Consider the following 16,662-nt stretch of genomic DNA (forward strand, 5'->3'; position numbering starts at 1 on the left):
GTCCTGGGATCGAGCCCCGCATTGGGCTTCCTGCTCAGCAAGGAGCCTGCTTCTCCCTTTCCCTCTCCCTCTGCCACTCCCTCTGCTTGTGTTCTCTCTCTCTCTCTCTGACAAATAAATAATAAAAATAAAAATAAAATAATTCCATTTGTATAAAAAAATACTTATGACATTCCATAGCTATCTCTCCTTTGCTTGTCTGGGTGCTTATTGTCTCTAACACTAGAATGGAAACTCCAGGATAGCAAAAGCTTTGCCTGCCATGGTCACTGCTGTGTCCTGAGTGCCAGAAGCCTGCCGGGAACGGTGCCTAGAACACTCCATAAGTATCTAGGACATGAATGAGAGCCTTTGCCATCAGCGCTTTCTCTCATCCCCACCCCACTCCTCCCAACCAGGGTCCTCCAGGAGCAAAGCCAGCAATCTGAAGGCAGAGTGTGCCCCCTGAGATGGGCACAGGTGTGACAGATGCCACCGGGAACACCTGACAGGGAGAGTAAGCTCACCAACTGGGTTCGAATCCTGGCTCTATCCCTACCCACCATGACCCTGGCCTCACCTCTGGGCTGTGTGACCTCGGGCTCCCGGCTGTGAGCCTGTTTTCTTCTTGTGTAAAATCAGGCAAAGCATCAGACCTACCACAAAGGGTCATGGTAAGGTGAAATGAGATAGTACACGTGAAACACGTAGCCCAGTCTCTCAGACCCACAATCCTGGATGCAGAGCCAGGGAGGAGCACGCACAAAGCCTGAAAGGCATCCCCATTTGTACTTCCTCAAGGGAGGTTGGGGGGAATGAGAGGACATTCAAGGCCACTGCCCTGCTTTAATCTACCCAGCTTGTTACTGCCGGAGAAGCCAAGCAGAACCACTTATCAAGAGTCAGTTTTGGGCTCCCCAAATAATTACCAAGCACCTGCCAGGTGCCTTAGGAAAGACATGGAGGAGACAGATGATGAGGTCTGGGAACTTAATCTAGGAGCAGAGACAAGATAAAAACACAAGACCAAAGACAGTAGAGGTTAAGCGGAAGACAAAGGGAGGAGGGCCAGGGGATAGTCTGTTGGCAGCGGACCGGCTTTGCTCCTGGTACCTGAAGGGAGGGCACCCCTCCACGGGCCCCTCCGAAAGATGCCTCGGCAGTAAAATAGAGTCAGTGGTTAAGAGAATGCCCTTCCCATTCAGGCACACCCCTTTTTAAATTGTGTTTCCTCTGTGACCTCAAGCACATGACATCACCTCTCTGAACCTCATTCCTCATTTATGAAATAGGGATAATATTGGGACCTATTCACAGGGTTCTTGAGAGGATTTCAAGAAGTCTGCATTAAAAGTCCTTGGCACAGGGTGGTAAATAAGAAATGTATAGCCACAGTTCTTGCTTTGTTGTTATGTTTATCCAAGATGGAAGTATTTCAACTTCAAAGAAACTTCTCCAGCATTTGCTGCTTAAATTTTTCTTTTCTTTTTTTAATTTTTTAAAAGATTTTATTTATTTGACAGAGGGAGAGAGAACACAATCGAGTGGAGCGTGAGCACAAGTGGGGGAGCCGTAGAGGGAGAGGGAAAAGCAGACTCCCCTCTCAGCAGGGAGCCCAATGCAGGGCTCCATCCCAGGACCCTGAGATCATGACCTGAGCCAAAGGCTTAACCCACGGAGCTACCCAGGTGTCCCTTAAATTTAGTTTCCAAACAACATTTACATGGTACTTCCGTGCCAGGGTCTGTCTTAACAACCTTATAAGGAAGGTACTATTTTTTGGTCTTTTTTTTTTTATACATAACATAAAATTTACCATCTTAACCATTTTTAAGTGTACAGTTCAGTAGTGTTAAGTATAATCACACTGTTGTGCAACAGATCTCTAGAACATTTTTGTTCTTTTTTTGTTTTTGCAAAAATGAAACTCTGTACCCATTGAACATCATCTCCTCACTTCCCCTTCCCGTAACCGTTGGTTTCTGTTTCTAGGAAGGTACTGTTCTAACTCTGTTTCACAAGTCAAGAAACCAAGATCAGCTACATAGTTTGTGGGACTCGGGGCAAAATGAAAATGAAAATTATGAGGAATGGTCAAGATGATCACAGCAGAGCACTACATCAAGCACAATCACACAGGACTCATGAAACAGGCCCTGGAGGAAACCAGGGGCCAGAGAAGGTAAGTTACTTTCCCAAAGTCACACAGCAAGTTTTGGAGTCTCTAAAATCCTTTACTTATTGTAAACTCCCTGCAGGCAGGGGTTTTGATTTGTTCACCGCAGAGTGGCCAGCAACCAGCATAGTGCCTGGTGCCCCTGGTCATTCATTACATAGTTCATATCTGGGGGAATGAATAAATCAGTCACATTCACCTGAGAGAGAAGGGCTTTGTCCAAGGATCTGTGCTCTGGCGCAATAGCATTCCCATTCCTCTTCCTCCTTTGTGTTTACCTAGAGCCCTTGAATTTCTAGGAGAAGCAAGTGTGGCGTGTGTCTTTCTATATATAATGTCCCCTGGCATTTTTACGAGTCCTTTCCTCTTCAAAACATTCCTGGTTTCGAGTCCCACCTTTACCCGTGGAGTGGAATTAGAAGTCACTGGATAGGGGCGCCTGGGTGGATCAGTCTGCTAAGTGTCTGCCTTCGGTTCAGGTTGTGATCCTGAGATCCTGGGATCGAGCCCTGAGGGTCCTGGGATCAAGCCCCAAGAGTCCTGGGATCGAGTCCCACATCGGGGCTTCTACTCTCTCCTCCCTGCTCATGCTTTCTCTCTCTATCTCTGTAGCTATCTCTGTCTCTCTCTCAAATAAATAAATAAAATCTTAAAAAAAAAAAAAAAAGGGGGCGCCTGGGTGGCTCAGTCGTTAAGCGTCTGCCTTTGGCTCAGTTCATGATCCCAGGGTCCTGGGATCGAGCCCTACATCGGGCTCCCTGCTCTGCAGGAAGCCTGCTTCTCCCTCTTCTACTCCCCCTGCTTGTGTTCCCTCTCTCGCTGTGTCTCTCTCTGTCAAATAAATAAATAAAATCTTAAAAAAAAAGAAGAAGAAGAAGAAGTCGCTGGATAAAGAGAGGTCACTGGTAGCATGTTCTGGCCTCAGGTCCCCAAAAGTCTGATGGCCAAGTCCCCTCCCTGATCTCAACACAAGAAAACTAGAACCAAATTATAAAAGTATAAGCTAAACACGAGTTTTATTTACAGTTACAGCATTCAGTGCTGCAAAAGAGTTTAGGGAACTAGCCTGTATGTTTTGTTGCTCTGAAAGGGATTTCATTTTTTTCTGTCTGACCGTGAGAGTCTTTGCTGGCGGTGAAAAGAAAGTAGAGATGAAACCTCAGGGACATATCAATGGATTAATCATACTCCTGATCTCACAACCTCTTATTGTTCTGTACATGATCCCCTTTTAGTTTAAGTATTCTTTATTTGTCCATTTTCAGTACACTAATGACTACATGTGAACCCACCCAAGAACTAGGTCACTGCTGATAACTCCTATCTCCTCTAGGCTCCTCACCTGTCTCATCCTTCCATCTCAGAGGTAACCACTGTCCTGAATGTTGTGTCTCCAGATTGCCAGTTTTCAGGTGCGTTAACATTTGTATGCCTCGCTAAATAATGCATTGTTTGCTTTGAGTTGTTTTTGAAATTCATAGGAGGGGTATGTCAGCTTCTGAGACTTGCTTTCCTGACTCCAGAACAGCTAAAAAGATCGCATTGCCATGTCGTTACACCTACTGTTATTTTATTTATTTTCACTATCGCATTATACTCCAACGTCTGGATAGACCATCATGTATTCACTCATTCCCCTCTCAAGGGCATTCGGGTTGTTTCAGCTTTTTGCTCCTGAGAAGAGAGCTCCCGTGAAATTCTCATGCAAGTACATGAGTTAAATTTTGCCTTGGGTATATATAACCAGGAGTGCAATGACTGATTCATAGGGTATAGGAATGCTCAAATTTGCAAGAGGATGCCAGATCGTTTTCCAAAATTACTGTTGCAAACCCCCCAGTGATCATAGGGGATCCCATTGATCCCCATCTCCCATATATGGTATTGTCAACATTTTTGATTTTGCCAGTTGAATGACTATTGGATGAATGAATGACTCAATAATGGGGAAACTAGATTGTTCACAAAAAATCAGTTCATATGATCAATCAGTGACCTTTAGCTTTAAACAAATTAAATGTGCTTTAAAATGTTGCCAAGGGGTGCCTGGGTGGCTCAGTCGGTTAAGCTGCTGACTCTTGATTTCAGTTCAGGTCATGATCTCAAGGTCCTGGGATCAAGCCCCCAAGTGGGGCTCCCTGCTCATTGGGGAGTCTGTTTCAGGATTCTCTCTCTCCCTCTACCCCTCCCCCTGTTTGTTCATGCCCCCCTCTCAGATAAAAAAATAAATCTTTAAAAAAATAAAAATAGAGGCACCTGGGTGGCTCAGTCCTTAAGCGTCTGCCTTCGGCTCAGTCATGCGGATCGAGCCCCGCCATCGGGCTCCCTGCTCAGTGGGAAGCCTGCTTCTCCCTCTCCCACTACCCCTGCTTGTGTTCCCTATCTCGCTGTGTCTCTCTCTGTCAAATAAATAAATAAAATCTTTAAAAATAAATAAATAAATAAATAAAAATAAAATGTTGCCAAGAAGAGAAAATGAAACATTTCAAGTAAAATGTTGCAAAAATCTTATAAAAACTAAAATCATTCAATCTGTTATAAATTGCCATAAAATATAAATAGTTAAAAAACAAAAGATAGAAACTCCTTTTATAAGACACTTGTATAATTTGCATCAAACCATAAATACAGATTTTATGCTTTTTTTCCTTTAACAATATATTTCACAATTTAAAAAGGGATAAAATGGTCTTCGCTTTATATTATACCCTATACACAAACAAATTCAAATAGATTACAGAGTTTAATTTAAAATCATGATACCCATACATAAGCTGGAGGGAAACTTAAGCAAATAAAAATCTAAGGTGGGTGCTGAGTGGCTAGGAACTACTTTTTACAACATACAAATAAAGGTAAAAACCATGAGGAAAAAACATTGATGGACTTTATTACATAAAAATGCAAAACCTTTTGTCGGTTTCAGTGTTAAATAAAGAAAATATAAAGGCACTCAACCATCTGGGGGAGATACATCAGTGATATAAAGGATCTATCTATCTTTTGTGAATTTGGGCTGAGAACACAGAGGCCAGACTCAGAATCTGGTGACGTGCCTGCTGTTGGGGCACTTGGTGGGATTAGATTATAAGAGTATATAGCAGCCTGGTAGATCTCATTTTAACCTCCAGAACCTGGATAGTAACACAAGTGCCCTGCAGGGGACTGGCAGACTTTCTTGGGTCTCCCAATTCTGTTCTCTGAAACTGAAATGTCTGCATACTAAAATAAGGTAGGGGATCTACTAGATGTATGTGTTTGGTGGGGATGTGAGGGTACAATGAGTTTGAGAGTGACAAAGGTTAAAATTCTAGGAGGTGGGAGCTCCGGAGTTGCTACCTACAAAAAGTTTGGAAAGGTAGGTACAGTACAAAAGGCTTTTCCAGGGCTTACACGAATATCGGGGTAGGGGTGAGGGGAGGAGTGGCAGGGAGAGCAGCTCCATATTACCAACGGAAGTTTACAAAGTTGAGATTTGTTAAGGAATTTCATGAAATGAACCAAATGTAACATTTTGTCAATTAGGCAAGCAACTGAATTAAATCCCATCACAAGCGCATTTTATGCGGGTTGTGGGTGAATTTTGACCTGTTCAATGTGATATAGAGTGAGGTCTCCAAAAGCATTGTAAAGGGCTCTTGGCTGAGGAGAACCATTGGACCAAATCATAACACTGACTATATTCTTTCCAAGGAGACATACTCATCTCCGGCAGGATTCTAATCCACTCTATCCTGAAGATGTGGCCTCCTTTGAGTCCCATCAGGTTGATTAAATTAGCACTGAATTAAGTGTGAAGGGATAGGCCAAAGACCAGTGAAAGAATATAGATTTACCACTTTAGAGGTGTGAATACCAATACAATACCTCATTTTCCTGTCCACCTTTTCTTTCGTTAGATGTAATTCTCCCCCTTTGGTTCATACAGGTTTTTCAAGAAAAGCAGCCGTTCTGAAGTGGACCCAAGAGTGAGAAAATTTTGGTCAGTTACCAAAGATAAAGGTGGGAGAAATTTGTTATATGTGAAAAGCACTGATGCTAATGATGTGGTTGAGTTAAATCGTATTTGTGTCTCTGGGGCTGCCCTTGATTTGCCAAAATCTTACTGCCATGGTATTTCTATAGATCACATAAAAATGTATTTATTCAACACTTTTATTGAGTGCTTACTATGTCCAGGCTGGGGTTCTAAGAGCTGGGTATATGGCATGACTAAAAGAGAAAAATCCCTGTTCTCAGCTGTGGGGGGAAACAGAAAATTAAAAAAGTAAATATATACCATGTCAAATAGTAACAAATGCTTGGAAGAAAATAAAAAAGAGGAAGAGATAGAATGATGGCCATCCTGTTTGGATAAAGTCGCCCTAGGAAGACGTTCCTGACAAGATGATGATCTATTTAAACCACCTTCTGCAAGGATTGGGTGTATGTATTTAGGAAGCCCCTGGCAAACTGCCCCATCATGGCTGTGTGATCTTGTCGTCAGTGACTAACTTCTCTGAGCCCTAGCCAGTAAAAATCCAGAGAGGATGAGGAAAATGCACTGTAAGTTATAGTGATTATGACACTTTATGAATGCAATTTTGTATAGTATGAATTTCATGGATGTTATAATAACTTCCCCATGCCCCAAGGAAAAAATAAGCTCCAATCCACTGGGGGGCGGGGGGGGTCTTGGCAGAGTTCCCTTTGTTTACAATTAGGAATGGGATTTCGGACCCCGCTACAAAGCAGGCATTCCCCTGATTCTGCGAATTCAGAAAGTTCTCGATTGCTAGCTTCCGTTGCCTCATCTATAAATCCGAGATAATGGTCGTGCTGACCACTTAGGGTTTTGTTTTTTGTTTTTTGTGGGGTTTTTTTGATGTTAAAAAGACATTTATTGAGCTACATGTGAGACACATTGAACCATATGCCAGGCATAGTCCTAAACAATGGAAACATATTCATTCATTTAATCTATAACAACCCCGTAGACCGAGTACAATTTTAAACTGCACTTTACAGCCAAGGAAACTGAGGCACGGAGGAGTTAAATCTTGACCCCCGCACCTAGGGTTCCAACCACGACAACTGGGCTCCAGAGACTGGCAGTGTTACAAAGGGCTCAGCCCTGTGCCTAGCACATAGTAAGGACTCAATAAATCTTTATAGTGGTGGTTTTGTCAGTTCTCGCCAGGGGGCTGCTCCAGAATTTCCACTTAGGAAGAGCGGAAGGTAGCGGGTTTGTTGGAAGAGGAGGCTAGGGGGCGCTTGCATAGCAACCATAGTTCACTGCATAGCAACTATAATGTTTACTTGAACTGCGGGAGTTGGTGGGGATTGCGGAGAAGGGGAGTTAGCCGGCCACCCCTAGGCACCCCACTTTGCCGCGGAGACTAACAAGCACCGTAGCAGCTGAAATCCGAGCTCCCCCCCACCCCTCTCCGGAGCCGCCGGGTGAGCCGGCCTTCCGTGCAGCGCCCCCTCCCTCTTGAGACAGATGGTTCCTTCCGTTCTCCGGGCTGGTTCAGGTTCCGCGCTCCGAGTCACAAAGCGCGGGGTCACGTGGGCGGGCCGGTGCGCTTTGTGACGCCGCGGGCCCCGCCTCCCGGCCCGCCTATCCGCGCACGCCAGCCCCGCCTCGCGCGCGCCGCCCGTGCAATCCCTGCTTAAGAGACCCCGGAGTGGGGCGCTCGCCTGAAGCCAGGCCGCGTCCGCCATAGTGCCTGGCTTGGAGGTGTCGCCGGCGCTGGGTGAGGGCCCGAGAGCGGCAGGGGGGCAAAACAAAAAGAGAGCCCCGAAGCCCTTGCCGTTGCCCAGCGGTTTCCGGGCCTCCTCTCGCGGTTGGGGGCCGAAAGGCGACGGGAGCGAAAGGCGAGAGAAGCGCGGAGCACACGGCGAGAGGAAGCGTCGGGGAGCCTCGGCGGCGTCCCCAGGGTCCGCCAAAGCCACCCGGCCGCTGGCTGGGGCCCGGGGTGGTGAGGAAGTGCTTCGAGGCCTAGTTGAGGCCTAGTACCGGCTTTGTGTCTGAGGCGGCGGCGGCGGCGGCGGGGGGGAGGCGGAGCCGGGGGCGGCCTGCGGGAAGGCCTCTCCTCCGCCGACCGCGCGTTTTTGGCCTAGGCCGCGGGCCGCTCGTGGCCTCCGGGGAGCAGGCGACAGGGGTTTGTGTGTGGGGGGGCCTGGGCCTGGGGAAGCTGACGCCGGTCGTCCGGAAGCCAGGAGGAGGCGAGAGGCCGCTCGTGGACTCCGGGCCTAGGCCCTCTCCCCCAACCTTCTCCCGGGGCCTGGGTCACCCCAATCCACGGAAAGAGAGACCAACCGGGAGGTGCGGCCGCGCTATGGACCCCTGACCCCGCGGGGTCATTCGGACTCTAACGTGTGGACTGACCGCTACTGACTGCACCGCCTGCCCCCCGTCTCCTGCCGGCCCTTAGCATGAGCGAGGGGGACCCAGCCGGGTGACATTGTGCCCGTTGGCGGATTCTCGATTTCCCCTTTCCCCGTCCTCGTCCGCTTCCTCCCGTATGAAGTGCTTCTGAGTATCGGGGGGGACGGGGGGGGTTCTGGATTATTGTTTTTACGAACCCCTGCTTGTGGTTGGGGGGGTATTTAATCTGAGGCCTTAGGGTCCTTCGGTGTCTTTTGAGTGTTTTGTGTGTGTACATATTTTGCTCTTGAGTTTATAAATATACATATATTGAGAGTGTCCACGTCTCCTCGCTGAACCTTAGGAATCCTTTGGCACCATGTCCTGTGTGCATTATAAATTTTCCTCTAAACTCAACTATGATACCGTCACCTTTGATGGGCTCCACATCTCCCTCTGCGATTTAAAGAAGCAGATTATGGGGAGAGAAAAGTTGAAAGCTGCCGACTGCGACCTGCAGATCACCAACGCGCAGACGAAAGAAGGTAAGGGCCACCTGGGCTCCAGATATTTGCTGGTTGAAGATAGATACTAGTTGTGCTAGATACTGGTTGCCTGGCAGAAGGCTAACCGCCATTACGTCTCTTGTGGGACTGTTCATTCTAATACTTTTGATACAACTTTTATTGAGACCCCAGGGTTGCAGCGGTCGGCCTGGGAGCTTAACTGGTTTATTTGATGTCTGCGTACGTGGGATCATCGGTAACAGGCTAATCTGAAAACGTGGAAGTCTGATTATTCTTCTCAAATGTTACTTAAAATGAAGATTTCAGTGGGAGACGGTGAGGGGTGTTATCCAGGTTCTTGGTGTTCTTGCCTTGTGGCGTTTTCGAGCTTGTTTTTTTATCAGAAGGAGGGGAGGAGAGCATATGGAGGCTTCTTACTTGTTAAAGCAGCAGTAGAGATACTTCTCTTAACTTTGTAACCTGACAGCGATGTGGGGTTCATTGGCAGGTTTTATGTACTCCTTTTCTTCCTGTCCTTGTGTACTTAATTTATTTTTATTTTGGAGTTGCCTGTGTTTTGGAGAAGGGATCCTCACTTAAGTATTTTTTAAGGATTTAATCCAGCCAGTCTTTAATGTTGGAATTGCTTTTGGAACCTGATGTGTTCTGATGTCACCACTTTGGTGTGTAAATTCCAGAATTAGTAATACAGTAATTAAGTGGTTGAGTTTTCAGTTCATCACATTACTCTTAAAATTTAGCAGTAATTTAGTAAAGATCAAAAGTAAAGGTTTTTCTTTTAAAGTAGTAATTGCTAGACTTTACATGATTATGTTGTTACTAGGATACGGAGAATAGTAGGCTGCTACCACATGAGTTTGGAAGATGCCACTGATAGGAATCTTTAAGTTCTTTCTCCTTTTTAAAAGCATTTTATAATGTTGAAAATTTAACATTAGATGTGACAGTGTGATAAACAGTTTCTTCAGATTCTGGTTCTGCACTTGTTTTGGTTTCTTTTTCTCGGTGTTGTAATGCTGATGTGTAGTTTTCAGTAAGTCAGTCTGGGATGAGAAGAAATTAAGTTCTAATTAGCTTAGGGTATTTTATCGATCACTTAAATTTGGCTTAAGGTGTGACTTGGGTTCTTTAGTTGAAATTGGGGTCCCTCACTTGTAGCCTATTTGGGGTTTGGGGTTTTGTGGGGGTTTTTTTGTTTGTTTTTTTTTTAAGATTTTATTTTTAAGTAATCTCTACACCCAACGTGGGGCTTGAACTCACAACCTCAAGACCAAGAGTCACAAGCTCTACCAACTGAGCCAGCCAGCGCCCTTAGTCTGTAGTTTTTAATAGAGTAAATCTTGTCATGTAAAAGAGCTGTTTCCCATTTACATCCAGTTATAAGTATAATTGTATTATGTTAAGGAATGGCACTATGGCATGACTCAAAAATATTCATTAAGAAAGAACTTTACTCACATGGTAACATGGGAAAGAATATTCTCCGCTGCCCCCACCCCCTTTTAAAATGTATACCTAAGGGATACCTCACGTGAAGCTTTGGTGATTGTAATTATGTGTAGAATACTTACGGAAAGGAAAAATTGCTGGTCATCTTGAACAGTTGAGAAACAGCTTTTTAAAATAGCATTCAAGAGAATACCTTAAAGGAAATACTCTTGTCTTTAAGGCCGCCAAAAGTGTCCCTTAAATATTGCAGCCACACTTCACAGGACAGATGGGTTTATAAGAATTTCAGGACATACTGATATGTTAATGATACTTACAAATGAGAGGAAGAAGATACAAATGAAAGTAAAGAATATTAAGGCAATTTTAGTCCTATACTCAGGCAGGTTTTACATTTTACTGGAGTATTAAATGATTTTATCATAGACTTTGTGCATTTTCTCCACCTAATAATTGAATACAATTTTGTTAGATTGGAGTAAGTTACAGTTGGTGGAATTCTTGTCCAAAAATCTAAGAGTTTTGTGACATTGTGTTATTTTTTTTTTCTAAGCCAGGAAATTCTGTGATGTATTATTTTTACAAACCCTAAAAGCCGGGGAAAGTGTTCTGCCCAGCAGCATATTTTCTTTTATATGTTTGTGTCAACTGTCCTTATTGGAGAAAGCTTTGATGTTAGATTAAGAGAAGGAGCTTCTGGGGAGAGAATGTGCGTTTTGTGCAATCCTCAAATTAAGAGAGAAAAAAATAGCATTGATAGTAGCGCAGAGGATATTCACTTAATGAGTTTTACGGGAAATAGCGTCCAATGTCACAGGCAGCTGAGTAAGAATGGGCTGGGTTTTAGCACCATCCAGTGAATTAGAGAGTGCAAAATAAATGTTTATAGCCTCAGAGTTAGGAGATTGCTTAGGAGAAGATGCTGAACTGGATCACTTTAATTTGTTTGAATTAATGTTTAAATTACCCAGTATATCACATTTCTGTAAAACATTCCTTAGAGTTTTGGGAATCTGTCTATGTTTAGGACCCTTAAATCTTGATTAGACCAAAATGCTTGGATCAAAATTTCATGTTTTAGGTTTAAGAATCTTGCTCCTTTATTTCTAGACTGTCTTTCAAAACAAATCCCAAATGATCTTCCTATATTTTTTAATATAGCTTTTCCATATAAACTTGTTTTCCTACCTTTCAGCTTACCCCCCCCCAAAACGCAACAAAATAAACCTTCATTCTGAACTTAAGTGTGAAAGATTTGAAAGCTGAGAATGAAGTATTTTTAAAAGACTCTTATCTTTATCCATTTTTCAAATTCATCTTGTTTTTCATTCCAAAATCTATGGTCTTCATATTTTTGGATCAGAAATCACACTGGCACCTGGAAAGTGTCTTTTGAAGCTAACAGGCTACTTAGTAAGGTATCTTAAGGGTAGGAAGTCACCAGTGTAACTCAGGTACTTAAAAGGTCAATCAAAGGGGCGCCTGGGTGGCTCAGTCGACTGTTAAGCGTCTGCCTTCGGCTCAGGTCATGATCCCAGAGTCCTGGGATCGAGCCCCGCATCGGGCTCCCTGCTCGGCGGGAAGCCTGCTTCTCCCTCTCCCACTCCCCCTGCTTGTGTTCCCTCTCTTGCTGTGTCTCTCTCTGTCAAATAGATAAATAGAATCTTTAAAAAAAAAAAAAAGTCAATCAAAGCATCTGGTGTTGGGGCACGTGACTTTTAGTCTGACAGTACTGTGCTGATCAAATTAATAAGCTGTCTTGGAAAGCTACAGTGAATGCTTTTGAGAGTTGTTACATATTCAGAAAGTCTGTCAAGTGCTTGACACCAAGTTTTGTTTCTATAATTTATTTTTTGGGGCGCCTGGGTGGCTCAGTCGTTAAGCATCTGCCTTAGGCTCAGGTCATGATCCCAGGGTCCTGGGATCCAGCCCCACATCGGGCTCCCTGCTCCGCGGGAAGCCTGCTTCTCCCTCTCCCACTCCCCCTGCTTATGTTCCCTCTCTCGCTGTGTCTCTCTCTCTCTCTGTCAAATAAATAAATAAAATCTTTTAAAAATAAAATAGAATTTATTTTTTGAACATCTCCCATCTTCAGTTTTTCTTACTCAGAGCTTGCTTGAAATTTGGAACTGTCATGAACTATCAAGATAATGATGATAGTCTCTAACGGTCTAGGAAATTGCATTTCTCTGATTGGATACCTGAGAGATACAGTCTACTACTTGAAATATACTGCAAAGAACCCTTTCTTGAACAATTTAGTTTGTAACAGGAAATAACTAATAATGTTATTAAAATTAATAGAGTATATATAAGCTTAAAATGCTCACATGTGTGATAAATTGAAATAACTGGAAGAACAGAAGTAGTCAGCCACTTGGTGCTGAGTAACTTAAGTGAAGCAGGTAAACTCCATAATCTTAAAGAGTGAACCCTAATACCTGAATGGGGGAGATGGGTACATTCTCATGTCTATCTCCCTATTTTTCTTTTTAGTAATTTTACAAATTCTTTCCTCAGGAAAGCTTTTTCCCCATAGTTAAGTTAATTGGTCCAGGTTCTCTTTTAATTTCATTCTTCCAGAAGTATTGCAAGTAATAGGGAGTTTAAAGAGTAGAAAAATAGGATCCATTCATCCTCCCTGTTTTCTTCTCAGTGACATCACTGTTCTTCCAGTTGGCTTAAGCCAGGAACCCAGTTTTTTATGCCTGATTGCTCTTTTTCCTTCATCTCCTCCCCCCCATTAAATCCATTGATAGCCTTATCAGTTCTACCTCAAACATTCTGATTCTCTTCCTTTGATGAAGAAAATCTGTCACATCCCAGCACAGACCATCATCTCTTACTGTGACTTCGCAGCAGCCTCCTTTTTGGTCACCCTCTTTCTGCTCTTGTTCCCCTCTGGATTCATTGTCTATATAGATATGGGAATTATCTTGTTTGTTTGTTATTAATGTAAACCAAATTGTCATCATTTTTGTTTAAAATCCTTCAGTGACTTCCTGTTGTTCTTAGAAACAAAATATAAATCAGTGTGTGATCTATATATTTCTGTAGTTCAAGTCATTCTTCCTTTCATTATCTTCCAGCTATTCTAGACTTTTTATGATTTTTTTTTCCACATGCTTTTCTTTCTATCTGAAACACCCTTTGTCCAGCTTTTTTGCACATCTGGCTGGTTTCTCAGTCTTTAAGTCCCAAGTGTTCCTTAGAAGAGCCTTAAATCAGTGTTCTATCCAAAGTTGCACTAATTGTTTGTACTAATTGTTTTTACAAAACTCTTTTTTCTCTATTCAAAACATGTCATAATTTCTTTAGTCTGTCGTTTTTAGTAATACTCAGGTTGAGGGGCTAGGAGGGACAGAATGACTTCATTTTAAATAACAGCTTTTTCTCATAGTTTAGATGCTTAGCATTACTAGCTAAATAAACTAAAGAATGACTTAGTCTTACTGAGATTTGGGGTTCCACAAAAGTAGGAGCGCTAGAGCCAAGAACCTGGTGACCGTATTTGGTGTCTTTTGAAGAGAACCTCCTGTGAGGACTTGACTTTCTTTTAACTTTGGATATTTGTTCTGACAATATCAGTAATCCAGATGCAAGGAACATGTAGTGATTAATGCTCTTTTAAATTTAAGTTCATTTTCCATAAAGTTTATGTTTGGTTGAAGTTTTCTAATTCTTGAGGACTGACTTCTCTAAATCGCCAAATAGAAATTCAACTCTCTTATCTTTTTTACAGAATATACTGATGATAATGCTCTAATTCCTAAGAATTCATCTGTAATTGTTAGAAGAATTCCTATTGGAGGTGTTAAATCTACAAGCAAGACGTATGTTATGTAAGTTTTTATCAAATCTCATGTATTTAAGTCCTCAAAATAGACTTTTTTGTTTCGTGAGAAAGAAGTATTTTAGAACTGAAGTCATTACCTTAATAAGTGTATCTTCTTAATCCTTAAAACTGTGAGCATGGGTTTGTTTTTTCCTGGTTTCTTCCCCCAGTTAACTTAATCTGTAGTTAGTAGTACGAGCTATCAGGAAGAATTTCTTGCTATATTATATAAGTGTATTAAGAGATTTGTCCTAAATATTTTGACGGCATCCAGAGTGTTCAGTAATGCTAACATTTGCTTCTCAATAAGGGGCTTTTGTTGGGAAGCTATAGAGTTTATAGGATTTATGGAATCAGGCTTAGGTTTGACTTCAGTAGCTGCTTCACACCAGTTGTGTGACTTTGGATAAGTTATCTAAAGCCTCAAAATAGATTTCTCAAAATAATATGGGGATATGAGTACTTAGCTCAAGAAGAGAGCTGGAGGAATTAAACAGTGCCTGGCCCATGGTAGACTCCCATTACTGAAGTAAGAACACAGCAGTATTTTAGCACCAGCCTAGAGTTTAAGGAATTCATGAAAGACGCAGGATTAAAACATACCTTTTAACTTTCCCTGCCTCCTTGCAATTTTAATGGTGTTAAAATTATAATAATGTGAAAGAGGTAGTGATTTCCACTTAGAAGTTAGGTAGCCTTATTTGAAATTTTGGCAAATTCTGCTTTTGGCTAATGAAAAATCCTGGAATTTGCCAGTCCTAGGAAATGGAATGTGTTCCTGGAATTGAGGTAAAATAGTCATTTCTTGGAGGTTTACCTCATATGGGCAAGTATTCATTCTAAAATTATTGTCATTAATTTGCTATAAAGTTATATTCCATGTCTTAGCATTTGGAGATCCTTTTGTGTAATATCTTGTATAGCAACAACTTAAAAACCTGCATACTTTCTTTTTCTTATAAAAACCAAGTGAATTAGGTGCTTTTAACTTTGTGTAATTGTAAGAAATTATAAGGGAATAATTAATTCCTAGAATTTAGTGTGAAATTATACTTTACTGATTGCTTTTTAAAAACAGTAAACATTCAGTTTTCAGTTGATTTTTTTTTTTTTTTTTTTTTGATACTAAGAAACTCGTAGGGAGAGAATTACTTGAAGTACACCGGAAAATAAGTTGCCTCCTAAAATTGTGTGTTAATTCACTATGTGTGAGATTTCCTTTGTAATCTGTTTGCCTCTTGCCTCGTAAAATGCCTCTGAGTTTATTGAGCAAGTACTAGAAAACAAAAGCTTCATTTTTATCCCAGGACTTGCAAATCGCATGTAAACTTAGAAACTCCTTTCAGAAGCGCACTAACATTTCTCTGTAGTCAGGATAGCATAAACTTCAACTAAGCATTTAAGCGCTGTATTTAGCAACTCAACCCCTGTCCCCTTTCCTGTGAGGACTTTTAAAAGAATTTCTTCTTGGCCTTTATTTGTATGTATTTTAAAAAATCAATTTGTTCAATTCTTCATAACCATCAGACTCGGTCTTTGAACTAATATACTGTCAGACTATATTGCGTTTTTCTGGAAGTTAGAATTCTTGTTTAATCTTTGGTCATTGTTTTGAGACTTACAAGAAGTTAAAGTAACTATCAACCTGTCTTTCTGGATTTGAAATTTAGATTTTGGAGCACAGCCATTTCTCAGGGATCCAAATTATAAATGTTAACAGTGAGTGGTCTTCATTTAAGAAAATCTGATGTATGAAAATTTACATTTGTTACCTATTAAAAAACCAGGGAATAATGTAATTTGGTTGTAAAGTCTATTAAGAAATAGCTACGGGTGCCTGGGTGGCTCAGTTGTTGAGCAACTGCCTTCGGCTCAGGTCATGGTCCCAAGGTCCTGGGATCGAGTCCCATATCGGGCTCTCTGCTCCGCGGGAGGCCTGCTTCTCCCTCTCCCACTCCCCCTTGCTTGTGTTCCCTCTCGCTGTGTCTCTCTCTGTCAAATAAATAAATAAAATCTTTAAAAAAAAAAAAAAAGAAATAGCTACAATGTTTCTTTTCCTTTCTTTCCTTTTTTTTTTTAGATTTTATTTATTTATTTGAGAGAGAGCACACACAGGGGGAGGGGGAGGGGCAGAGGGAGAAGCAGACTCCCTGCTGAGCAGGGAGCCTAATGGCGGGGCTGGATCCCAGGACCCTGGGCCGAAGGCAGACACTTAACCCACTGAGCTACCCAGGTGCCCAAGAAATAGCTACAATGTTTCTTAACAAAAGATCTTCATACTACCTGTGAGAAAACATCTATTGTAAATGGCAGGTTACACCTATTCTAGAATTCCTTAGTACGGAAT

The 16,662-nt window shown here is 42.2% G+C and overlaps 1 protein-coding gene across 3 annotated transcripts in view; it reads left to right on the forward strand.

The window, feature by feature from the left end:
• Positions 1–7,772: 7,772 nt before the first annotated feature.
• Positions 7,773–16,662, forward strand: part of RBBP6 (RB binding protein 6, ubiquitin ligase) — a 31,649-nt gene continuing 22,759 nt past the window's right edge. For all 3 annotated transcript variants that reach the window (XM_032396220.1, XM_032396221.1, XM_032396222.1), the window contains exons 1-2: positions 7,773–9,049; positions 14,223–14,322. In XM_032396220.1, coding sequence (XP_032252111.1) covers positions 8,884–9,049; positions 14,223–14,322 — 266 coding nt within the window. In that variant the 5' untranslated portion in view covers positions 7,773–8,883. The remainder of the gene's footprint in view (positions 9,050–14,222; positions 14,323–16,662) is intronic.

Source organism: Phoca vitulina, unplaced genomic scaffold (genome assembly GCF_004348235.1).
Source record: "Phoca vitulina isolate PV1807 unplaced genomic scaffold, GSC_HSeal_1.0 scaffold90, whole genome shotgun sequence".
Taxonomy (NCBI): Eukaryota; Metazoa; Chordata; class Mammalia; order Carnivora; family Phocidae; genus Phoca; species Phoca vitulina.